The following is a 27119-nucleotide window of genomic DNA, read 5'->3' on the forward strand; positions in this document are numbered from 1 at the left end:
ACTTTTTAATGTTTTACTTTAACTTATTTTACTTCAGTTTGTGCTTTATTTCAAATAAAAAAAAAATTATAATTATTTACTCATTTGAAATTATATATTTTTTTTAATTAAAACTTCCACTCTTATATCACTAATGACCATGTTTCTCTCACCATGGACCACAAAAGGAATTATCCAGCAAAATATTCAGGCTCTTTCCATAGACATTCCAAAAAAATAAATAACAAAATAAAACAAAAAGCACTATAAAAGTACTACAAGCAACATGTGTGCCAAGTCTTCAAAAGCCCACCAATAGTTTGTTATGAAGAACAGACTGAAATGTACGCCACTTTGGTCTCTCTCACCATCAGTAAAGCGTAGTTATTAAGTGAATAGCAGGACATCGTGGTGAAGTTGTCGTCCTGATGGAGGATCCGGCAGCCGTCGCTCTGCCAGCCGCCCTGTCCGCCCAGCAGACTGAAGTTCCAGAAGGAGGGAACGGCGTCTGAGCCGTGCAGGAAGCGCCGCAGGGTTGCGTTCACTGGACTCTGCAGGTTCTTCAGCGGGAAGCCCTCTAAACAACAGCAGAATGGATACTTAATCAGTTTGTGTTACAAAACAAAACAGTTCTGGTTGTGGACCTGTTTGATGGTACACTCTTAAAAATAAAGGTTATTATTAACATTTATGGTTCCACGAGGAACCTTTAGCATCCATGGAACCTTTCCATTCCACAAGAGGTTCTTTTTAGTGGAAAAGGTTTTTTAGATTATTAAAATGTTCTTCAAAATAAGAAAAAAAGGTTATTTTAAGAACTGTTCATTGAAAGGTTCTTCAGAGGGAAATGGTTCTTCTATGGCATAACTCCTTTTCAACCCATTGTTCTTAAGAGTGTATGATACAGTTCATCGCTGACTAGCCAACTAAACGTTCAGTTAGGAAGTACACATTAAATCCATGTGCATCTATTGTATTGAGAGACAATATAAATCGTGCCAGTAGTTCAGTGGCAGATCTTGGACAGTCGGTCCATATCAGATTCTTCTGAACTCTGCAGCTTTTTCATGGGATTGCAATCTCTTTCTGCTCCGCTTAGGCCTCTCGTTGAAATCAATCAGTTATAGTGGGGAGGTTTTTCCTAGCAGCTCCCTGTGCTGTAGTGTGCCGCCCCCTCACACTTCAACTGCTCTCCAGCAGCAATATTGTTCTGTTCATGACACGATGCCTCTTTACCTGCTTGAAGCCAAAATGGGGGTGGGATGGATTATAATAGTGCTGCTGTACAGTAAAGATCAAATCACAAAAGAAACAAAAGCACACTGAAAAAAATACTAATATAGTATCTTTTACCAGAAAATATGATTTCACTCTATTTGAAAATTTCATGTTTATTTCAGTGTGTTATTTCCCATTTCTTTAAAGCAGCAATTCAATGATGGTATCAACAAAGATGATGGTTTTACAACAGACGTCCAAGCTAAGAAAACCACCAGATCTCCATCCAGAGTGACATTCCCATGACCTCCTGATTCTCCCCAGCAGAGAAACGCGCCTTTTCTTCTTATTGGCAGAACAAAGAAAATCGGACCTTTGTGGGTGTTCCGAAAGACAAATAATAATTGTTGCTGCTACCAAAAGCAACATATATATACACACACATATATATATATATATATATATATATATATATATATATATATATATATATATATATATATATATATATATATATAGACAATATATATTGAGGTGTTTATGTCTTTCATATTCTTGGTGTGATTATTTAGAGGGTAGGATGTTAATCGATGCATTAACCCATGTAGTATATAAAATTAAGGTATGTACTCTGTGTATGCCAAATACCTGGTGTTTGATTTTGAATGAAAGCTAGTTGCGTCAGCAATAATTTGGTGTGGATGAAAGTTGACTTTTCTCATCGTAATGTATGATTAAAACACTTATAGGAATCTGCTAGGATATGGTCTTCATTTTATGAAATAACTCAGCAAAGGATTTACGCACGGAAAACTGAGCCGTGCGGGGCGGGGCTCCGCCCTACAGAAACACTTGTGATTGGATCAAACAGACAAAGGGGGCAGACTGAAATCAGCCCAATAAAGACTGCTTGCTCGCACGCTTTTTGAAAACCTTGGCTTCGTCTCATCGAGACGCGCCAAAGCGCTCCCAGCCATTAACATCTGGCCGAGCCTTGAACAACTATCAATACTTAGTCAAACTTCTGAAGAAACCCTTGAAAGTCTGAAGCTACGCGAAAGGAACTCAAGGAAGAACTTCGAGCGTCATCATGTCACAAAGAAGTCAACCGACCACCGAAGGGCATACCTTGAAACGCGTCATACGACGACACATCAGCAGCCAATCAGTCGGAGGTTCCCTCGGAGACCGCACGGAAACACCCGATCGGCTGTCAAACTCAACTTAAAGCAAGTAATCAAACAATTCTCCATAATTCTGCTGGAAACTGGTGGCATTCATCTTTAAGAGTAAAGATAGTAAAGTTCCTTGCTTGTGACTCCCTCAGGTTGAAGTTAGAGCATTCTTGAAAACGAGCATTAGAACCTTAAACTCTCTTCAAATCAAAACAATTCATTGCCTGCAGCGTGTATGTGTGTTTGAGTAGCAAATAAACTTTGATTTATAAAGAGATCTTTTGTCTGGTGCTGTGTGATTTTCAAGTCTGAAACTATTTACCAAAAGATTGCGTTACCTATGCTCAAAATTACCTAATCAACTCTGTATTACTGTGGCCAAGGGAATAATCTGAATTGGTTTAATGCTTGCTGGACAAGTCGTTAATAAGGTATAAGTGGAACGTTTTGATTAATATCATTTAATCATAAATATCGAATCAATACGACCCGACTTCCAAGAGCAAAATTTAAAATAACAGTTCTAAAATTACTACATTAGATTAATAAATGCTTTACCATTATTTTTCATTGCTAGTTCATGTTAACTAAAGCACTTAACTAATGTTAACAAATAGAACCTTATTGTAAACTGTTCATGTTTTAATTATTTTCTTTGGGCCACACTTCAGTTTGGGATCCAATTCTCACTATTAACTATGACTTTTGCCTCAATTAACTACTAATTTGCCACATATTAATAGTTTAGGTATGGGGTAGAATTGAGGGATCTAAAATATGCAGAATAAGGCATTAATAGGTGCTTTATAAGTATTAATAAACAGCCAATATGCTAGTAATATGCATGCTAATAAGCAAATAGTTAATAGTGAGAATTGGTCCTTAAAATAAAGTGTTAACATTTTTTAAGCATTTTATTTGCCTTTGTAACTAGCTGAAATAAAACCAGTTTAAGTTTTTTCTTATATTTTATTTTGATTGTTTATTTTATTTTAAGCAGCTGTAGTTTTAGTTAACTATAATAACCCTGCTCTGTAAACAACCAAGGCATGTGATTTCAGTATAACAGGAAGTATTACTGAGGTGTACGATTTGTCTGTATCTTTGACCATCATATTTTAATTTGTTTTTTAGCCAGGTAGAATTATTGTATAACATCAACAACGAAGAGTGTTGTGTGGGTTCGAGCGCATGTCTGATCTCGCCCGGGGCGTCAGGATCAGCAGAGAGTGTGTTCTTACCGATCTTTGTGAGGATCACAGGTGTGACCACACTCCTCCTCTTACTGCTGTCGCTCAGGAGCGTGGAGTTGCCAGTCGGAGGAAAGAGTTTGCCGTTGCGGAAGGCCAGCAGGTGTAGCTTATAGACGGCTTCATCAGCCTGACCCGAGCTTCCCAGAGACGAGAAGAGAGACGGGGGAAGCTGGAGAGACGCCTCCACAATAGTGTTCTGCAGACGTGGAGATGCAATAACATTACTGTCAGAACATGATGGATATATTCCTGCTTCCACAGCTTTATTGGAGTTCTCGCTTTGAAGAAGTGCTCGCCTTATAGGTTATGCCAAATCAACTGTATACGTACAGGAAGTACCCGAGACTAAATGCTTACTTTGAGAGCCAGTGCAGAGAGGTTGCTGGTCACGTTGCATTTGAAGCTGAGCTGGCGCTCCAGGTTGATGTCGGGGTCTCTGGGAGAGAAATGGGCCACGGCTGTGCGGTCAGGTGAGAGCTTCTGGAACAGAGTGCAGGTCATTCCATTGAAGCTGCTGGCCTTGATGGCATGAGCCTCCAGAGCAATGTTGTGAGAGTTCTGGTGAAACAGATGAGAATGAAGAAGAAGGGTTACAATATCATTCACATGTTACTGAATGACTCTGAACACCAGGTCTCTTTCAATCTACACTTTGTTACTTTTATTCAGCAAGGATGCATTAAATTGGTAAAAAGTGACAGCATTTATGATGTTACAAAAGATTTTGTCCCCACTTTGTATTAGGAGTCTTTAACTATGTGCTACGTAGAATGTATTTATCTTGGTCATGTTGTATTGCAAAACACTTTTGCTGTTATTGAGGTGGGATCTGGTTGAGGTTAGGGACAGGTTTGGTGATTTGGTTAGGTTTAAGGACTAGAAGTTGGTTCAAAAGTGTACTTATAGATCTAAATACAGGAATTAATTACAGATGTAATTACATCCAGGCATTTTATTTTACATTTAATTTCATTGTCAGTACATAGTTAAAGACACTTGATATAAAGTGGGTCCAAGTTTTCTATTTAAAATACATTTAAAATGTATCATGGTTTCCAAATAAATATGAAGCAGCACAACTCTTTTCAACATTCATAATAAATGTTTCTTGATCAGAAAATCAGCAAATTAGAATGATTTCTGAAGGATCATGTGACACTGAAGACTGGAGTAATGATGCTGAAAACTTAGTTTTGATCACAGAAATAAATTACATTTTAAAATATATTCATACAGTGTGTGCCAAATTATTAGGCAAGTTGATATTCTGGTCATATTTTTTTTCCCAAGAACATATTACCAATTCCAAGCCACTTCAATCTTAATAACTAATATTGACTTTGCATTTAATCAAGTGATATATAATTGTCCATGAAGGCTAGAAGTCAAAAACTCTTTATATTCAGGTGTGCTGAATTATTAGGCAGGTTATCTTTTACAGATAAAATGAGCCAAAAGAAGAGATTTAACTCAGACTAAAAGTCAAAAATTATTCAATTCCCATGAGAAGGATGCAATGCTAAGCAATAATAGAAATTGCATTGGGTCAGCAGAATCAGAAAAAACAGGTGGAGAAGAAAAGTCACGTTAACTGCAAAAGAATTAAGAATTAAGGTGAAGAATTAAGTGAGAAACTATCAGGAAGCATTTAGTCTCCAGCGCCACCATTTTCCAGAACTGCAACCTTCCTGGAGTCTCCAGAAGTGTAATGTGTCAGGTTCTCAGAGACTTTACTTGGGTAAACAAAATTAAATAAAAATGACCCACACTTAATAAGAATTACATGCTGAAGTGTTGTGAAATACATTAAGACTGATTTTTCATAAGCTTTATGGACAGAAATTTTTGAGTGACTCTTGAAGAACCAGCATCACATCCTCTTGTACCACTGTTTGAAGAATTTATCTTCCAGAATCTGCCAGCTCAGTTTAATCAATCCTGCAAGACAAACTTTTCAGGATAGGAGATGGACTAAAAATTAGCTCCTAAAACGTACTGCCAGATTCTGGAAGATAAATTGTTCACTTGGAAAAAAAAACAACAACTAATAAGTGAAGTGAAGTGACATACGGCCAAGTATGGGGATACTCGGTATGGTGAAATTCCCCATACTCGGAATTTGTGCACTGCATTCTCTGTCCCATCCAACGTGCACACACACAGCAGTGAACACACACACACCGTGAACACACACCCGGAGCAGTGGGCAGCCATTTATGCTGCGCCGCCCGGGGAGCAGTTGGGGGTTCGGTGCCTTGCTCAAGGGCACCTCAGTCGTGGTATTGAGGGTGGAGAGAGCGCTGGACATTCACTCCCCCCACCTACAATCCCTGCCGGCCCGAGACTCGAACCCGCAACCTTTGGATTACGAGTCCGACTCTCTAACCATTAGGCCACAACTTCCTGAAGTGGAAAATGACCAAAGCATATCAAATTAAACTCAAATTTAATTGAAAACTGTAAACATAAAAATAAAAGCTAATTAAAAATATGAATAAAAATAAAATCTCACAATCAAGAGCATGAACAGACCATTTAAAACAGAGTCAAAATGCACAATTGAAATTATTTTCTCAGTACTCACAGTAGAATAGGCCAGAGCCCCGTTACTGATTCGGAGAACGGCAATTCTCTGCAGGCACTCAACGATACGCGAGCAAGCTCGCGCCTCCCTCTGAGCCATCCATAACACTCGCTCATCAGCCAGCATCAGATTACTGGAGATATCCACCATCACATCTCCCAGCTGAGAGAGGAAATGCAGTTAGAGACGAGACAATTCAATGCATGCACACCCACCCCACAACACTGAAGATTCCCTCCAGGCCGACATTATACCCACAAACACACTGCATCCTAATAACTCTGACTGCTTCACAACTGCATTCCTGAAATCAACTAAACCTGACATCACACTCAGAAAAATGTGAATGAGTTCATGTTTTCCGGAAGAACTAAGCTGTGAATACTGGGATGCGTCTGACTTTCCCACACTGGAGGAATGCAACATTTTTATGAAAATCAATGCTGAAAATGCTGGAGCGCTAAACAGCCTGTTCTTTGTCAATTCAACGCAACCTAAATTCCTAAACAAAATCCCATATCCCATGCAAAATCGTGAGGCGAGTCAAATTTAATAAGGTGCCCTTGCAATATGCGAGACGTTGAATGACGGCCCAGATCCCTGCGCAGGTGTTACATGATAACATTTCCCCTCAACAGTGAAGTGCAACCTGATCCGATAAAAATAGCTTCTATGTTCCTCTGTGGCCCAGTGTCCAGATCCCTCCATTCTGATCCTATCTGTGCCTCTCCTCACTGATTCAACCGTAAAAGCCTGCTTGTTCTCCAGAGATGAGGAGAGTCACGAACTGGGAAGGTGGCGAACAGTAACATTGCTTTAAATGGGCGCTTCTCAACCTTTCTGACTCTGAGACGCTCCGCTGTACACAACAGCATTCAAACGTCCCGCGATTAAAGATTCTTATTTACTCAAGCTCTTCCAGTTAAAATAAATATTAGGGATTTTAGGTTAAGTTTAGCATGACAGATTTTAGTTTTCAACAGGTGTATTGTGTAACTAAAACTAACACTAACTAACAGCTGAAATAATTAGATTAATTTTTTTTTTATTCAATTAGATGTCAAGGCAGCATTTCTAGTTTGTTAGTTTAAATTGAAGTACTAAAAATAAAACCAAAATAGAAACGAATGAACAAATTAATGAATGAATAGCATTAAGGTATTAAGAAACTGTTCCTGTGTCTGGTCGTTCTGGTTCTCAGAGCTCTGTAGCGTCGACCAGACGGTAACACTTCAAAGAGGGAGTGAGCTGGATGTGAGCATGTCAAAAAAATAACAAATATCTTGATTTTTTTTTATTTTTGGCTTATTTTAATGGTTGTTTTGTCATTTTGAGGCCCCCGCTGCTTTAAATTCCCTGGATCTGAGGCCTTATGTAATTTGTCTCAGAATAATTGAAGTGTTTATGTAAGAGATGCTGATCACGGATCAGTTAAAAGTATTTGACTTTTGCGTTACACAAAGAAAAAAAAAAAACATTATTCAGAACAGACCCTATATAACTTGATTTGACTTGACTCACCTCTTTATACTTCTCTGCAAACTTGCCGATCTTCTCGATCATCTCGGCTACAAAGATCACATCCACCTTGTCAGAGAAGTTGGGCGCCTCTGCGGTGTAGGCCAACAGCTGCTGCGCCGTCTGAACCGCATTGGTCAGATTCAGAGGCATCTGACATACGAGAAAAAAAAAAATGAGAAAAGAACAGACAGAAGAATCAAATATGTCTGACATAAACCACACACACTAAAAAGGTGCATGATGAGGATTAAACACCGAATACTGTATGGCTCAACTGCTTTGCCCGATGCAAAGTTACACTTATCTACCTGGTTGATGATATAAAGCACACGCGTGACGTCCTTCATATATTCACAGCGTGAGTAGTCATCCTCTGCCCACTGTCCGCTGCGGCCACAACGCCTCCGTGCGCGTCGATCTTCCGCCGAGCTGCCCGAGTAAATGCCAGCTCCGCTCACCTGCCGTTTACAGGGCAAGTACGCCATAATGCCAGCCAGTGTCCGAGGCCATCTGCATACAGACACATTCAATACATGTTCATGCACAACAAAGGAAGTACCTATTTGTCTGCGATGTTTCATAGAAATAAATAGCCTTAAATGGGAATATATTTGTTTTGATTTAACAATATACAATAAAAAAATAAGTCTAAAAATAAATGAAAGTTTAACTTGTGCTGTAATACGCATCACTTAGATCTGTTACCACTAGAGCGCAGCGAAGAGCTAAAAAAATACAGGAAGCTGAACATTGTTTTGATATCTTCAGCAATCAGTATATACAACTGACTCAATGACCTAAATCTATGCTAATCATATTTATACTGGGGTTTTGTTTGTTTACTTTCAACACCTTTACTAATGCAAAGTTCCAGATCAGGAAGATTTTATTCAGTCAGGATGCATTAAATTGATCAAAAGTGACAGTAAAGACACGTGTGACCCTGGAGCACAAAACCAGTCTTAAGGCGCTGGGGTATATTTGTAGCAATAGCCAAAAATACATTGTATGGGTCAAAATTATCAATATTTATTTTTAAAAATCATTAGGATATTGAGTAAAGATCATGTTCCATGAAGATATTTTGTACATTTCTAACCATAAATCTCTCAAAACTTAGTTTTTGATTAGTAATATGCATTGCTAAGGACTTCATTTGGACAACTTTAAAGGCGATTTTCTCAATATTTAGATTTTTGTGCACCCTCAGATTCCAGATTTTCAAATAGTTGCATCTCGGACAAATATTGTCTGATCCTAACAAACCATACATCTATGGAAAGCTTATTTATTATTACTCCATTTAAAAAAAATTGACACTTAAGACTGGTTTTGTCCTTGTCGAAGAATCCTTTTAATCAAATAAGCAGCATCATTTTAAAAATTGATAAGAAATGTTTCTGGGGCAGCAAATCAGCATATTAGAAAGATTTCTGAAGGATCATGTGACACTGAAGACTAGAGTAATGATGCTAAAAATACAGCTTTGCATCAAAGGAATAAATTACATTTTAAAATTTCATTTTTTTACTCTATTTTGATCAAATAAACAGCCTTATTGAGCAGTAGAGAATTTTAAAATCAACTTAGCGACTCCAAACTTTGAACACTAGACATCAGATGTGCCCTGGACTCACCTGTACTCGCCCTTGTTGTTTGACACCCGATCTGGCAAGCAGTATTTGGCAGAGCTCTCCAGAACCACGATGTGGACCGTCCTAGTGTTGTTTCCTCGACTGGTGCGCACACGACACTCCCAGTTCCCAGTGAATCCCGGCTGGATGTTGGAAATGGTCAAGGCGCTGTGTGAGAACAAATCAAACGAGACAAAAACTGTTGCTCTGGGAGAAAAGTCAAGATTATGAATTTAGCATACAGATTTTGGTATATAACAGTGTTATTGTTAATTGAAACAAAGTAAAACCATTACAAAACTTCTGAAATAAAGCTGAAAAAATTAAAAACTTACATAAAAAATATTATATGAAAACCTAAATAATAATAATCTTCAAATTAATGTAGAAACAAAGACATTTTTTATAATAAAAATAAAATAGAATTACTTAAATTGAAGCTAAAATAAACAAGAAAACTAAAAATATGAATATTTTGAATTAGCTTTTATTTTTATGAATACTATATTAGTATAAACACTACTAAAATAGCAGCGGTATTCAAACGGATGCTTTGGCAGGATATACTGTTGCTGCACAACCTACATTTTTCTTCCTTTAAGAACAATGCAAGGCTTTATTAAGTTCTGGCATTTTCCAGCACAATGATAGATCAAGTGTGAGTTTATATTTCAGATATATCTATCGTCACGCTCCAAGGCAAACACTGCTCATAGTGTGATTCATGCATATCTAGTGCCATTCTGCAGTGGGTATTGGGTTTGGTATCTCCTTCACGGCTTGCTTCTATTACCTGGCTATTAAAGAGCAATTCTGCACCATGCTTTTCTCGATGTAGATGCCCTGAGTGGCATCAGGCTCCACCATCTTCCCGTCCTGATACCACAGAACCTGCATGTCCTCGTCCACGAAAGAGGCCATGCACTGAAACGGCAGGCTGTCTCCCTGGAAGACGATCTGATGCTGGGACGGAGTCATCTGGAAGGAGGGAAGCTCTAGAGGAGCGTCTAAAACAGAGAAGGGAGAAAAACAAAAGAGAGAGAGAAAGAAAAACACTGTGGTGAGCCACAGATGACTGCTATGTGCAAAAGCTGACATTAATGAGTGATCTGAGAGCAGTTTCATTGTAGTTCTTGCACAAGCTACGGTTACAAAAGTCCAAAATCAACATAAACCAAGGCTGAAGGTCTTTTATTGCAGGATTACTTTGCTTTTGGTGGAGGAGAGCGTGTGTGTATCAATGGTTCGGAGCTTTTTTCTGTAACCAATCATGTAATCTTTTCACTAATTTAGTAATTTTACTATAAAAGATTTAATGTGCAGTATGTCACAGGTCACGGAAAGCTAAGGTCTGATTACTCTTATCAGACTTCATGTTGCACAATGTCATTAAAATATACCAAAATAAGCCACTTATCTCCTTTAATCTAGTTTCTGTTTGCTAACCATTTAGGCAAAACCTGACCTGTTTGCTCATGCAGTGTTGTTATTGTTAACCAAAAACTAAAACTATAAAAACTGTTTTCACGATTTGAAATAAAGCTGAAAAAATGAAATAGAAGAAATAGAATTAACTAAATTTAAAAAAATAAAACATAAGAAAAAAAGCAATTTTTAGGAACAAAAAATTGAATAAAGCTGAATAGAAACATAAAAAAACCTAATAAACATGACAAAAGCAAAATGACTAAAACCTAAAAAAAGGAAAACTGAAAATATATTTGTAAATACTATAATAGCATGTAAATAATACTAAAATAACACTAATTGTCAGAACCTAGACAACACATTTATTAATATTCAAATATATATATAAAACAAAATAATACAACTAATCCTAAAATAATACTAAATAATAATCCTAAAAACCAATACAATATAAGAAGGTAATTTAAAATATTAAAAATAAATACTATAATAAAAAAAAAAACACTGATTATTCAAACAAAAACGTAAGTATATTTAGTGGTTATAATGAGAATTATATTTAATATATTTAAATAAATGTAAATTTATTAAGAACAAATCATTTGTTTATATTTAAATATTTTTTACAAGAAAATACAATTTAAAAATATATAAAGATATATTAAGGAAAAAATAAAAGCATTAAAATAAGTATATAAATAAAAATAAATATAATTTGTGTGAAGGTTAGAAAATATCATTAGTTCAGTATAAAACAACAGAAGTTAGCGGAGAATCTCCACTAAGACGGTGAGTGTGTATTCTTACCACAGGTGAGTGTTTCGGGCCTGAGCGAGGTTATCAGCTGATCCTGTAGGGAGCGAGGGAACGAGCAGCATGTCTCCTTCACCCCTATCGCCTTCTCTTTGATCCAGACCACCAGCCATTGCAGGTTACAGTCGCACAGAAGATAAGGGCTATTAAACTCCCTAAAAATGTAAACGGCATGTTCAAAAATCATAAAAACTACATCAGAGCCAATGATAAGATCACAAGAGCATTCCTTTCTACAGACTCTGGGTCAACGGATTAAATTCAAGTCTGAGGGTAAAGTCTGGATGTCCCCTATCCAAGCATAAACATGTTTGAAGACATGCCAAGTGTTACAAAACCTTATCTCCAGTGTTTAAGTTGATAAACATGAAGTTTGAACACAAGCACTAATAAACTCAATCTGCATTTTATTTTAGACGGCCATTTTTGCTTGATGTGCAAATGATGCAAAGTAAAACAAAATACTTACAGTATTTTCAGAGAGCCAAGGCTGTCGAAAATCCCTTGAGACAGTGAAGAAAACTTGTTCTCCGAAAGATTACTACAATAAAAAGGGGATTTCATGAGCAAACTGTACCGTGCTAAATGAAAACTGATGCATTAGTCATTTTTTTGCACTGAAAAAAAATAAAAAAAAAGTGGAAATCTCACCAACCGTTACAAAGAAATGGCAATCAACACATGGAATTAAAATTAAAGTTTGAAATTACAAAAAAATTAAATAGTATTGTCTTGTAAAATGTACTCCAATAATCTTTGTTTTAGGGTTATTAAAGTTAACTACAACTAAAACAAGAAAACGTGTTACTTGAAATAAAATAAACTATATAATATAAACTCAATTTTATATTTAATTTACTTCTTAATTTTAAATATTTTATTTTGGCTAGCTGCAACATTTTGAAGTACTAAATTAAAATACTAAATATGCAACTAAATAAAAATTAATCAAAAACTATAAAAAATACATTTAAAATGAGAAGAATTACAAACAAAAACTAATTTACTGAAACGTTAACTAAAATAGTATTTCAATGATACTAAAATAAACCTGATTTGTTTTATTTACAACTACAAAAAATTATTTTTATAGTGTAGTTTTTATATTGTTTAATGTGTCCTTGAGTGTCTTGAGAGGTGCTGATAAATGAAATGGATTATTATTACTACTATTATGAAACATTACACACTGCTCTGGACTAGGGATGGCTCGATACCATAATTTTGGCTTCGATACGAGGTGAATTTAAAACAATTTTATTAATAATAATAATAATAATAATAATAATAAAAACAGATTCATATCTTAATACCTTTGCATCAAACTAACAAAAAACCTACACGGAACATGGGTTACATTTTGATTTTGGATTAAAAAAAAAATTATTTTTTATTAATTTCGGGTGCGTTGATAGAGTTTAATCTATTTGATGATCCATAGCGTTGTAACATTTACCGGTTGCGCAGCAAAATGCCACCTACCGGTGCATTTCGCAATTACAGCTTATGAAATACCGAATTGAGCAAAATTATGATATCGTACCATTTGAAATATAATATATACACCGGTACTTTTCCAGTACCGGTATACCGCGCATCCCTACTCTGGACAGCTTGCATAACCACTGGGGCAAAGGTGTCATATTCGCTGAAAAAAATAAATAAAAATAAATAAACTTAAGGACTGTAATTCTGGTCCCATTTATTCAAGTGGGATCCATTAACATATTAAACTAAAGCGCCTCATTACAAACAGTTTAGGTTTTCAATTTGTCCTGTATACCCTTGACATCACATCTGTTTGGGGCAAAATCGGTTGAGTTTCAGCTGCTGTCTTAATTGAAATGACTGGTTCAGTTGTAATCTTCACCTTCAGCAGGTGAAGACGACGTTCACAGTTACTCCAGCAGCTGTCGCTGCGCTCACGGGATGGCAACGTTAACACGCTCATCTAACAACACCTGTTACCAGCTTTAGCTTTCTGTGAAGGGCAATTAGGCTAATGAATCTCAGCCAAACACCAATGACATCTGTGTTCTCATCATCACAATCTAATATGAATATCTGCAGATAAACATGGATGGATCGACGGACTGATAAATGGATAGATGAGTAGAATTTGCAATGCATTATAAGATGGATGTATTTTACATTAAAATGGGTGAAATATGCATTGCCAGATTAATTTTACAATAGAAGCATGCGACTATGAATGTGGCTTATGACACTATGAATAATCCATATTTACATTAATTTATTTCTTTATGATGAATAAGCGGTATTTCGACGAATATAGAAGTGATAGAACATGACTTACAGTTTAACAAGGTTTGTGAGGCCTTTAAAGACGTCCACATGGAGGCAGCCGATCAGGTTTTTGGACAAGTCTCTGCAAGGTACAAAAGATAAGAGAAAGCGTTGTGTAAACTCATACAGGCACTATTATTCAATATTTATTACCTGGATTTGTCCAAATATTAAACATTTCAGAAAATTGTGTTAACGGAAACAGCTAATATACAAATCACATGCAATTTGAAACATATTTTAATACTCTTCCTAAGGAAGAACATTTCTGCACTGAAAAAAAAAGAAAAAAAAGGTAATTGCGACGTTTCTCTCACAATTCTTCTGATATAAACTACAATTCTGATTTATTTATTTTTTTGCAATTGCGAGTTTATATGTTGTATTTCTGAAATAAATAAATAAATCTGAACTGTGAAATTCACAATTGCGAGATAAAAAGGTCGCAATTACTTAAAAAAAAAAAAATAAATATTGAGTGGCGGAAACAAGATTTCATAAAATACAGCCTTAACAAGAAACTAAATGCCAGATCTATCAAGTCGATTATAATAATCTAACATTATTATAACAGTAATTATCTTAGCCACTGAGCTGTAAATGATACCATAACTGATGGCATTCTGGTCTTGAACAGCATTACTTTAGTGTTATTTATATACAGTATTTATTGATATTTTTTATTTTTATATTTTCACTCATTTTTTTTAGTTTGTAATTTAATTTCAGTTCAAGTTTTAGTAATTTTGTTACGTGCTTTTGTCATTTTCATTAGCTGTTTTTATTTCTAGGTTTAATTTATATTTATTTCAGCTTTAATTTCAGTCATTTTAGTACTTCAAACTTATTTTAAGGCAACATTTCAAATTTTGATTGAGGTTTTTAAAGCTGCAGTCCGTAACTTTTACCTCTTTGTCACCCTCTATGTTTGAAAACCTGAAATTGCAGTTTCTTGCGGAATTATCTTCCGTGTTGTGATCCGGTGTTCCGGCACGGCTCCGGCGTGGATGAATCTAACGTTTTGAGGTGAATGTGTAGTTGTCAGTGGATATTTTCTGTACTTCTCAAATCAGATTGGTCTACATCTTGGAATATGACCCAAATCAGAATTTTCACCATATATTGCCATCTGAACAAGTATCATGTCTGCCGTTTGTTCTGACCAACTGAGGAAAAAAGCATTACAATAAATCGCGCTACCAATGGTAATTAAATCTAAAAGATCAGTTATCTCATATCACATCTAACCGTGCAAAGTATTATCATTGTTATACTTTAATCTCAAATTATTAATGTTGACAACATCAACATTGCGTGACGAGTATAGTGTGTATTAGTGTGTAGATTTCAATTTCTATACAGTCTAATCGTCTAATTGTCCTGCCATTCGACTTTCATATTAAGAAATTCTTTTAACCCAAAAAGCAAACTATGCTCCCTTCGAACTTGTTTTCTTTAAAATACAAATCTAGTGTAATCCCAGGCTATCTGTAATCAGAAGCACATTTAAAACCGTTGTGAATCAGGCTACAGTAAGGTGATAGTTCTGAACACTGGCTGGTTATGTTCTTGCTCAATTATTGATTTTCAGATCATTTTTAACCAAAAAAAAAGTTACGGACTGCAGCTTTAAGTTGACGTTTTTCATCTATTAGTTATATTTTATATCTGATTTATTTCAATTAATTACAACAATAAACAAAACATTTTAATAGGTCTTGATGGAGTGCAACAGCATCCAAATAGCCATGCATAACCGCCTTTATTAAGCAAAAACATCCCAGAAAACAAGAGACACACTTCACCAAACGCCAATTAGGAAATGATCTCATCCTGTCTATATTTTATCAAAACTGACAACCAAACAACCATTTCATCCTAGACGAAACATAATTATTCCTGTCAATCCAGCAGTCTTTCCAGTCTTCATACAGGACACAGCATGTTTTTGGCAAAGGTCTCTAAACCCCATTTAATCACTCGCTTTCATGTCAAGCCACATGTTTCAGACATAAAAAAATACAGACTTTGATTTATAACAAGCTACACTCCAACATTCAAAAGCCCAGAGAAGAGCATAGAGATGATTACAGAATGACACTAAAAGAAGGAAACAGGCATGAATCTTAGTATGAATTCAGTCAAATCTTTACAAAGCAAACACCAAAAATGGTCTGAAATTTGAATTTAATGGCAATTCCCATAATGTGGTTTCAGCGTAATACAAAGCCTTTGTGCGCTCCTGTATTTGACTCATGTGACTCCCGATGGAAATGGAAGTGACTATCATACCAGAGGGCTTCACAGCAGCAGGAATCCAAGCCTCGCGTTTGTGATGAAGCCCTTGCATTAAGCCCTTAACTAACTTTTGATAAATGCAATGCATATTTGCTGAATAAAAGCATTAATTTCTATTAAAAAAATACACACAACAAACATTTTAAGGGTAGTATATCAGTTTCTGCATAAGTATTAAGTAGCATGATTGATCTCTGAAGAATCATGTGACACTGGAGACTGGAGTAATGATACTGAAAATTCGGCTTTTCATCAAATAAATAAATTACATGAAAATATTTTCAAATAAAATTTGTTATTTTAAATTGCAATAATATTTTACAATATTAGGGTTTCTACTGTAATTATGAGCACATAAATGCAGTCACCGTGAGCATAAGAGACTTAAAAACACCTAAACATTATAATGTTTCCAAACTTTGAGAAGTACTGTATGATCAGGTTACAAGTTCGATACAACTATGGTTAAATACTGGGCTGTAACAACTAAAAAACACACTGATAATTAATATTTAAAATAAAGCAACAAAAAAATGTCACTATACAGTAGTAAAAAAAACACATGTCTATGGACAAAATGCATTATTACCTACAATGTGAAGGAAAAATTTAATTCATGAAAAAATATCCCCAAAAAATTAGATACTAAAACAGGAACAGACAGCTGAAGACTAATGTGAACAATTATGTTTTGAATGTAGCTTCGTATAAAAGTAATAAATTAAGTAAAATTTTACTATACTATATTTTATATTTATAATATTAAACAAAATATGATGAATAATATGTATTTTTTAAAGAATAAACCCTGACATTCAATTTGGTTGAAGTTATAATAAAGTATGAATAATGCTCATCACATAAAACCGTCTTATCATTATCATCTCTCACACAATCATCTTCTCAAGCTAATGACTAATGAAAGCATTTGGTAATTAGCATGAGCAATTACTTTTACAGTTCAGGGCACGGTGATATTTGGCAAAGTAACTTGGACTATAAAACTGTGAAAATTCATCTTCTGCACTCTCTCAAAAGTCTGGATGACAGCAAGTCTTTTACAGGCGCGCTGCATACTTCTCCATTTAGCCAGCCAAAGAGCAGTTTATATTGGCAAGGAGTGAGTCATATTACACAGCTGTGCCATACACGCCAACCCTCACAGGAGAACGTATATAACCGACCGCTCGCCACAAAACACGGAACAAACTCTCCTTTCTTTCTCCAACTCTCAATAGTTCACACATACACACACACACACAGAGAGAAGTACTGGCATGTTAAAGTCGATAGCATCAGTCATGCTGTGCAGAGCGCTATCTGGACATCGTCCATCTGGAGTGAAGAACTGCAGAAAGATGAAGTCTTATTCCTGTGGCTGCGCACACCCAACGGTGAAGCTGTTTTTACTTCAATCAGAGCATTTCCGCAACAGAGGTGTCAACCAGTGCTGTTTCAGTACTACTGAGTTTTTATTTATACACATTCATTTTATTTTTAGTCCAAGTTTAGTAACCGCAACAAAATGACCCGTGTCAGGATTTAATCTTTTGGCCGGGCAGTAATCGGAATCGGCCGATTTTTCGCATGACCGGCCGGTCAGTCTCACATCTTGCCGATTCCGGGCAGATCCTTATTGCCAGCAGCGCAGGTAATGACGTCACAGCCACGCGCATACTTACAGTCGCGTGTAAACACGTCGTTTCACGTGAGAATGATTCTAATTTTAAATGCATTCAGTGTAAACGGTGACTGATAATGTATTTATGTCGTGCCAGAGGAGGCTTGCACAGCCTGAGTGAGTGTGTGAGAGAAACAGCACACACAAAGTAACTCACAGAAATTTATAGATGCATACTGCGGAAAAAAATAAAATAAAAGATATTTTCAATATATGATTTAGATAAGCAACATTATACGGCCATGATGTTTCCCCGAATATCAATATCAACACGACTGCAATGTGACACTGTTTTTATACAATAGTATTTCAATAAACGAGAAATTAAAATTAAGTGACTTAGATTTTAGACAAAATATTAACCGTTTTTGCTCAATTTCGCTGACGAAAATAGTTCCGATCAAAGCCACAGCAGAACGGTTGTGTGTCTTCGAGTAACACACGGCGGTGTTTCATTACTGAATAAATCCACATTTTTGAACGAACCGAGTGAGTCTATGGCTGTGTCCAAATTCAGGGTCTTAGGATCCTTCCTACCCGGTTGAAGGAGGAGGGATCCTCTGACGTCCGCAAAACCCGGAAGTTGGTGTTTGTGAATTTGGACAGCCTACCCTTCTTTCAGTTCCCTCCCTTACCCGTTGCTCATATCCTGTCGCCTAGCAACCGTGCCAAGCAAGAAGCGGGAAAATGGACAAACAAAGAGTTATTCTCCTCATTTTAATTCTTTTGGAAGAAATAAAGCAATTAAATAAATTAAATACTTTCTTTGCTCGTTGTCGGAGAGTTTTTTATATCAGACTACAAGACAGTCACATCCAGGTAAGCCATTATAGCCTATTTTTATTAGTATTCTACTAATTTCTCCTACAAATTCATTGAGCCGAAGCATAAACTTTAGCTTGTTTTGTCAGAGAAACTCCTCTCCCACTCCGCTACCGCTCGCTTCGTCCGCCATTACGCTCTGCCGAAAAGAATTATGGGATAGGTAGGACGGGAAAGGATCCACCACACCCATCCTTCCAATTCGGGGAAAAGGAGGACGTATTTGTGGGCCGCATTTGAAGGATCCTACGAATTTGGACAGCCTTCGTCGCGGCGCTGTGACGTAACATCCTTCAAATGAGTACTCCGAAGGATGCAGACCCTGAATTTGGACACAGCCTATGATTTAGTGGCCCATTCATAAGGATGGTCACTTGCCTCGTTTCTGAATGGATCAGCCGTTTGAATGAATGAATAAATGACGCACTCATTAAAACAGACACCTGCTGCCACCTACTGGTGGTTTAGTCATATTTAAAAGTACCATTGCATTTTTTCTATATTTAAAAAAATATGTAAAACATTAATCTTAAATTATTTATGCATTTGAAATTTAGCAGTGTAAATGCATTTATGGCACCTCAGCTTCATCAAATACATGCATCTAACACCACTTCAGATGCAGCTTCTGTTTCCTCAGCAGGGGAAAGATAAAGTTGGTTAATACTAATTTAATTTGAATAGTAACAACTCTACAGTCTCTTATTATGCTAACTGAATTAATTGAAACAATAAGAATTTGATGTGAAACATGACATTTAATAAGGTCAGGGGGAAAAAAATAACCATTTATAAACATAGTGGGAAATGACATCTGTTTTGTTACATACAGCAACTCTGTTTAAGTTAACTATTTCTACCTCTTTCCAGTCACAGAGCACTTTATTTTGAGAGTTGTTTAAGTGAGAGAAAATCTGTAACTTAGTCCAGATTGGGGGAATTGTAATGTTTAATAATCTCTTTTATTATGTACATTTAAATTTGTATAGATTTTTGTTTGTATATGCAGTCAATTCTAGTTCTTAGAAAGAAAATCGGAATTAGCAACAATCGGTATCGGCAGGTCACACTTCCCAAAAATCGGAATCAGCCAAGAAAATTGCAATCGGTGCATCTCTAATTAGAATAAACTAAATATTATTTTTTCTATACACACATATTATTTATATGGACAAAATACATAAAACATACATGAAGGAAAAAAAATTATTGAAGAGCTACCAAACACAAATAGCAAAATATAAATAAATAACTAGATAGAATTTTTATATTGATGATATTATTTTAATTTTAAATAAATCTTTGTAACTGCAACACAATTACGATGGCAGGATTTAAGCTTTAAACAATATTTATTTTTAATAAAATAAATTACTAAATTTATATATTTATATTATTTATTAGATTGTTTTTTTTTATTATTGTCAATTAATTTTATTACTTCGTATTTCAGTTTTCGTTTTAGTTATTTTAGTACAATTTAAGCTGAATAAATAAATGTCGCCTAGGCAACGATCTGAAATAAAATAAGTTAAAGTTATGCGTTTTGGCTGTTCATTTATGGAACAATGTTTTAGGGGCCTAAAAAGACAAACCTTTGAAAATGGGTTTGCAAGTTTTTGAAAACAATCCCGTTATCATCTCAACTCTAAAAATACAAATTTGTGAAAACAGTGACATGCTTATATGTATTATGTGTTCAGGCACGTAGGCTCTCTTTACAAAAAGACGTCGCCTACTACTGGCCTGGCAGATGTAATGCAGCGCTTTCAGTTATTTTTGCATATCTGTGTGAATGGGGATTGTTTTAAAACATTTCAAAAATGCAAAAGAAAAACCTTTCCGTTTTAGTACAATCGCTGTCGTGAAAACGCACCTAAAGTGTCAACAACACATTTTACACACAAGCGAGACGGAATAATACTTACAGTCTTTTAAGGGCGAAAAGTCCATGAAAAGCTCCTGGTTCAATATGTGTGATTATGTTGTTCTTTATGTCCCTGCAAAGAAAAAAACGAAAAAACTGTTTTAGACAGTGAACCTTACAAACGCTCCAAAACAAAAAGGCCTTTGGTTAATTTCAAATATGAGCCAAACTGAGCCAACCCAACCCTATAATAACAGGTTATTCAAAACTCAGAAACATGCCAGTGGGTTTAACACTCAAACCTTTTGATGCTGTGACGTGCTGTAGCTAACAGCCATAAGCAAACGCACAGCCCTTAATAAATCACTCTCGTTTAGCAGTGTAACGTAACATGCGGATTGGAAGCTCTTCAAATGCTGTAACTCAATCGGCAAAATTAATCAATTTAGGTGATTCAATAATATCCTGATGTACTGCATGTTATTATACACCAATTACAGGAAATGACATACTGTAATCTTAGAACGACAACTGTAATATGGCACAGTGATATAGTAGGGCACTGTAATACAGCAGAAACTAACTGACCACCACTGACCGAGCGTAAAACGATCAAGCGTGCAACAATCCCAGAATCTGATGTAAGAGAAAGGGCGGATAAGTTCAAAGGCTCCCGTCACTGATACCCAAAGCCCACACCTGCGCTAGTCGGCCAGCCCTGTTGAAAACATCATCACAGAGGCGGACTAAACATGCAAGCCTCTTTGAAGTCGCGCCATTTGTGGTTTGAGGGTGGAATGGAGGAGCACACAATATAGCAAGAGAGAGAAGAGAGAGACAGAAAATTTTACAATATTACTGTTTTTACATAATTTTTTAAGCAAATAAATGCAGCCTTGGTGAGCATAGACTATTTCCCACAAACTTGTAATGATACAAAAATGTTTTATATATAGTAGAATGGTAATTTTTTTTGTTACATGTACCATAGTAATACCATGGTATTATTTCAAGCACTTTGTAAATAGTGTTATATTAATATGGTAATAATTACCTTGTAAGTACCTTGGTATCCCCATTTAACACTAACACAATACTAAGAATCTGAATGTATATAGATTTACATTTTCCATTTAGAGCAACATTCCTACTTAGCACTTTAAATGTTTTTAGCCGTTGCATTAAAGTAATAGTTCAAATAAATGAATAAATTATTGATTGTATTATTTTAAACCCATATCCTGTTATTCTTTGAACAATCTACCCGAAAAGAAAGTCAAACAGGTTTAGAAGAGCACTGATGGTGAGTAAATGACAGAATCCTTAAGTCAGATATGACACTACACTCTATCTATATATCTGAAACGGATACTCAAAGTTTTTATGTCAAGTAAACGTGGAATAGCATATGGAAAAGCCTTTTCCTTCTGTGAGAAAAGACATTTACACAGAGAATATCTGCTGGAGCTGTAGGTCACAGCGGGCAGTTCTCTGGAGTGGAAAGGCAAACATGCGTCCCAGTAGCACTGCTCATAACCTTTGCACAAGGGTCGGAGAAGCGAGGGGAGAGAAGGGGAAAACAGTTCACTCAATCTAAACGCTCTTCAGCAGCTTCCCAGAATACATTAAGACAGGCTTTGAAAAAAAAAACAAAAAAAAACGACATTTTCAAAATTTATGTGTAGTCACATTTCAACACGAATATGCTGGCTCATCGCCATTACCTGAAACAATATTTAAATATTAAAGAAATAAATCATTCATTCATCATAAAAGCAGCTCACACAAGTCTTCGAAAACCACATGATAGCTCTGTTTGACGAACAGACTAAAATTTGAGTTATTCACTGAGCTGTTAAAGGGATAGTTCACCCCAAAATCACAATTCTGTCATCATTTACTTTTAAGACATTCATTAAGATATATTTAGTGAAATCTGAGAGATTTCGGTCCCTCCATTTAAAGTTCACGCATTCAAAAAGGTCATAAATGCATTGTAAAATCAGTCCAAATCAGTTTAATCCAAGTTTTGTAAAGAGATATAATTGCTTATGATGAACAGACTTTATTTAGGCTTTTATTCACATATAAATAATGACTGACACATCAAATATGGTAAACACGGAAGCTCAAATGTGCACGATGTATAAGAACCCATGAGGTTTATTCTAGCATGTGATCCACAAACATTTGAGTTTCTGCGTTTACCATATTTGATGTGCTTATGTATGTGCGCTGAAAAGTCAAATAAAACCTACATTAAACCCGTCCTTCACAAAAAGCGATCATGTCTCTTCACAAAATGTTCCACATGGATTAGTCGTTGCGTTAAAGTAATAGTTCAAATAAATGAATAAATTATTGATCGTATTATTTTAAACCCATATGCTGTTATACACCCTTATATAATTCCTCATGGATGACATCATGTGTTACTCCAGCCTTAAGTAAAGCACTTCCATGTTTCTTGATTCAAATCCATTAATAAGTCTTAAATGGAGCAATGCTTTCTTTAAATGAAGAAACTTCTAGAATGAGCTTATTGTGTCAATGCCTTTATTCTGCTCTTCTTTGAAAGAAACCGGTTCTGTGAACACGTCTATTGGTCAGCGGCTGCTGTTCATTGTAAATCTGGGTCATGTGTAGTCAAGCGGCAGTATAAGGGAAAGTGCACCTAAACAGCAACACTAAATACGGCATTTCAATGTACAGACCTAAATTTAGCTCCAGTATTTGACCAGCGCTGCTACAGAGAGTGACACTGAACGGAAGTACAGAGCAGAGCGGTAAACCGATGCCAAGACCAGACAATTGTGCTCCCTGAAGGCAACAGCTATAATTAACTTTAACTTGACCAGCCCCCCTCAGTATGACCTCCTCGAGGTCTCCAACAGCCTTGTGATCCTCACTGGCACCTCACTTTCTGCTTGACAACATTAGCACCTTGTCCACTTCAGAAGAAGGAACAATCGGCTTTGCACCGTCCCCAAAAACCTGCTGGTCTTGGACCAAGAACGGCTAACATCAGAAACCGGATGTCGACAGCAAATAAACATTTCAAAACAACTCAGAATGAAGAAAACTCAGAAATAAGCCACAGCCATATCACCCTGCAGCCCAAGACTGGTTCCCACTGAAGCGAAGCAGGGTTGAGCCTGGTCAGTACCTGGATGGGAGACCTCCTGGGAAAACTAGGTTGCTGTTGGAAGAGGTGTTAGTGAGGCCAGAAGGGGGTGCTCACCCTGTGGTCTGCGTGGGTCCTAACGCCCCAGCATAGTGACGGGGACACTATACGGTCAAAAAAAAAAAAAAGCATCATCTTTTAGATGAGACGTTAAACCGAGGTCCTGACTCTGTGGTCATTAAAAAAAAAATCCCATGGCACTTCTCGTAAAGAGTAGGGATGTAACCCCGGTGTTCTGGTCAAATTCCTTCCACTGGCCCTTGTCAATCATGGCCTCTTAATAATCCCTATCCACTTGATTGGCTCTATGACTCTCTGCTCTCCACCTGTAGCCGGTGTGTGGTGAGTGCACTGGTGCCGTTGTCCTGTGGCTGCCGCCGCATCATCCAAGTGGATGCTGCACATTGGTGGTTGGTTGAGGAGAGACCCTCCCTCATGATTGTAAAGCGCTTTGGGTGTACAGCTATACACAATAAAAGCGCTATATAAATGCATCATTCATTCATTCAGAATGCCAAAAGTAACAAAACTAGATTGCTTCCAATATAATCAAAGGAGACTTTGATCACTTTACTATGAAGAGATGTCTGAATTAATTGTTTTGAATTGTAATAATAAAAACATATTTAAATAATTCATCACAACATCAAGACAAATAATCAAAGTACTTTGGGTGTTACTTTTTCATATTTGATTCTCAAACCCTTGTGAAAAAGAGGTACACTTTATTATATTTAGTTCTACTTTAAAATACAATTTAATAAATCTTTAAAGGGTTACTCCAGCCCAAATTGAAAATTTTGTCATTAATCACTTATCCCCATGTCGTTCCAAACCCGTAAAAGCTTCATTCGTGTTCGGAACACAATTTAAGATATTTTGGATGAAAACCGGGAGGCTTGTGACTGTCCCATTGACTGCCAAACAATTAACACTGTCAAGGCCAGTGCTGAACTAGAATAGGTTTTCATGCTTGATTGTCCCAAAAATGCATTATTTTTACAGCAGCACATCTCTTCCCAGTCTGTCTTAACCCTTTAGGCGCCAAGGTTTTTTGGAAAAATGCTGCATTTTGACGTCAAGATTTCAAAAGCTTGTAGCTTGAAAGGGCTTAAAGATAGATATCTACTGTAAATTAGAAAAATGTTGGGTATGACCGAAAGTTTATGTGGGGTGTAAATATACTCATCTTATTTGCATATGACCTCATCAGGGGGTGGCCCTCTTGAATTTCATAATATTCAGGAAATAGTAGATATTGAATAGATGTTTGAACTTATTTGCATGTTGTTGTTTTTTGGTCTTTTTATACTCATTCCAATTGATCAGAAAAGAGAAAACCAACAATAAAACAGGAGAAAGTACTAAATTATTACTATATTACTATACTATATAGTCATAAAACGCATGTGAACAGTAGCTTACTTTTTGAACAGTTCATCAGTAATATACCTCTAGGAACAGCTCTCCTATGGACACTTCCATCACGTTCACCCCTGCCACCCCCAAACCCATTGGGCAAGGGTCGAAATGATCACTTGTTTGTGCTTCGTGAACACTCTCGCCCTGCACGGCGGCACCATTGTGCTGCAAAGATGTACCGGGAGAAGCGCGCTCATTAGACGACCGATCGTCATTTCCAAAAGGCAAATATTCCCCTTCAGAGTCAGAATCAGCGAATAACATTTGCAACCCATCCTCACGGTACAACTTTTTATTAGCCATTTGCCGATTTTCTCTCACAAATCTCACAATTTACTCGCACGCTATGAACTGAACTGCTTCCACATCAACGAAACGATAGTTCAGTTGCTCTGCTATTTCCTCGAACACTTTGAATAGGAACATGACGTCATTTTGGTCTAGAATCGAAGTACTGCATGTCTGCCATCTAGTGGTAGGGAATGCAAATGAGATATTACACCATATTAGGAACTACAGTCTATTTTATTAAGTATGATGTCTTGTCGCAATTTTGCGACTGTTTAACTGAAATACGAAGCAACGTGTTCCGGAAATGACACGGCCCTTACCATAACCACGAGTTACATCTACTCAGCTGTAAATATTAATGATGCCATCAATTTTGCCATACCAATTCGAGCTCGATTCAGGGATCGCGCAGAGGCTTTGCAAGCATGGACTTTCCAGCACGTTTCAGAGAGGAATGTTCTTGTATTTTTAATCAGACCTTGTCCACTTTTTTGAGCATTCTGTGGACGATGATTATTTAAAAGAGTGAAATTGTGACTTCATAATATCTGGAAAAAATACGCAGTTGTGTGAATGAGCGTTTGTTGTAGTTCTTTAAAGGCCTTTTCTGTTAAAGCAAACATCTCCTTTTAGAGTGGACATTGAGCTTTGTTCCCTTGCAGACCTTTTTTGCTCAAACTGCAACATTACACACTAACTAAAGTTGAAAAAGTATAATGTAAAAAAGGCATATAAGGCAGGCATAAAAGTATGTCCAAAAATAAGTCCTCTTTTCAAAAGTATGATAAAGTGTACTTCATTTTCACAAGGGAAAGAGAGATCCGTAAAGAGTCTTTAGACAAAACTGATGTAACCACTCAGAAATTGCCCTAATCACAATCCATTAACAGTGTATAAGATTAAATGTTCTGAAATAGAGAATATAACAAATAAACAGAGAAAAGTAGCACAAATTAAACTTACAGTCGTTCCAGTGATGACAATCCAATGAAAGAGCCATTCAGAAGTTCCTGGATTTTATTGTTACTCAAAATCCTATGGAGAAACAAAAATAGATTGATATGAAAAATCATGTGACCCCAGACAAACAAAACGTTACTTGAACTTCAACTGTAAAACTGATCTTGTGTTATTTTCTCGCAAATTCATCCTCAAATTAATATTCCTCTTCCTCTGAAATCAATGGATAAAGTATCTAAAAAAAAAATAATCTAAATAATATATATATATATTTATATTGTATAGCATTACATAAATTGTACATGATTGTTCATTGCAAAAGCTTTATTACCAAAGTGACCAGGCAAATACAAGACGAGGCAGCTGAAAATACAAGAGTCTAGCTAAGCTCTTAATCATCAGAAAGACGTTTCTAGCAGCTGAAGATACATTAAGGTATGAAAAATAACCATAGCAGCCAACAGGGGTGGTTACAAGTCTGTACTGGTAACCAAAAGGTTTTACGGACTACATCACACGGAAACTGCACCGTACTTGTAGTAAGTGTTCTGTAAATTAGGTTTGGATGAAAACGACTGCTAAATGACAAAAAAAACCTATGGCAGAAAGAACATAGATTGATTAAACCCATGTATTCTATTTGATCACTTCTGCTTCAGGCCAACAGAACGGGTCTGAAACA

General features: G+C 36.3%; 1 protein-coding gene across 1 annotated transcript in view; it reads right to left on the reverse strand.

The window, feature by feature from the left end:
* LOC306874437 (adhesion G protein-coupled receptor A3-like) overlaps window positions 1–27119 on the reverse strand; it is a 49522-nt gene that overhangs the window by 11417 nt on the left and 10986 nt on the right. Inside the window, exons 2-14 of the mRNA XM_079424485.1 lie at window positions 26441–26512; window positions 20642–20713; window positions 13923–13994; window positions 12075–12146; window positions 11600–11760; window positions 10158–10371; window positions 9368–9532; window positions 8039–8240; window positions 7731–7880; window positions 6210–6371; window positions 3983–4183; window positions 3614–3821; window positions 348–556 (exon numbers count right to left, since the gene is read on the reverse strand). Coding sequence (XP_079280611.1) covers window positions 348–556; window positions 3614–3821; window positions 3983–4183; window positions 6210–6371; window positions 7731–7880; window positions 8039–8240; window positions 9368–9532; window positions 10158–10371; window positions 11600–11760; window positions 12075–12146; window positions 13923–13994; window positions 20642–20713; window positions 26441–26512 — 1960 coding nt within the window. The remainder of the gene's footprint in view (window positions 1–347; window positions 557–3613; window positions 3822–3982; window positions 4184–6209; window positions 6372–7730; window positions 7881–8038; window positions 8241–9367; window positions 9533–10157; window positions 10372–11599; window positions 11761–12074; window positions 12147–13922; window positions 13995–20641; window positions 20714–26440; window positions 26513–27119) is intronic.

The sequence above is a fragment of the Barbus barbus genome (assembly GCF_936440315.1).
Source record: "Barbus barbus genome assembly, chromosome: 1".
NCBI classification, from domain to species: Eukaryota; Metazoa; Chordata; class Actinopteri; order Cypriniformes; family Cyprinidae; genus Barbus; species Barbus barbus.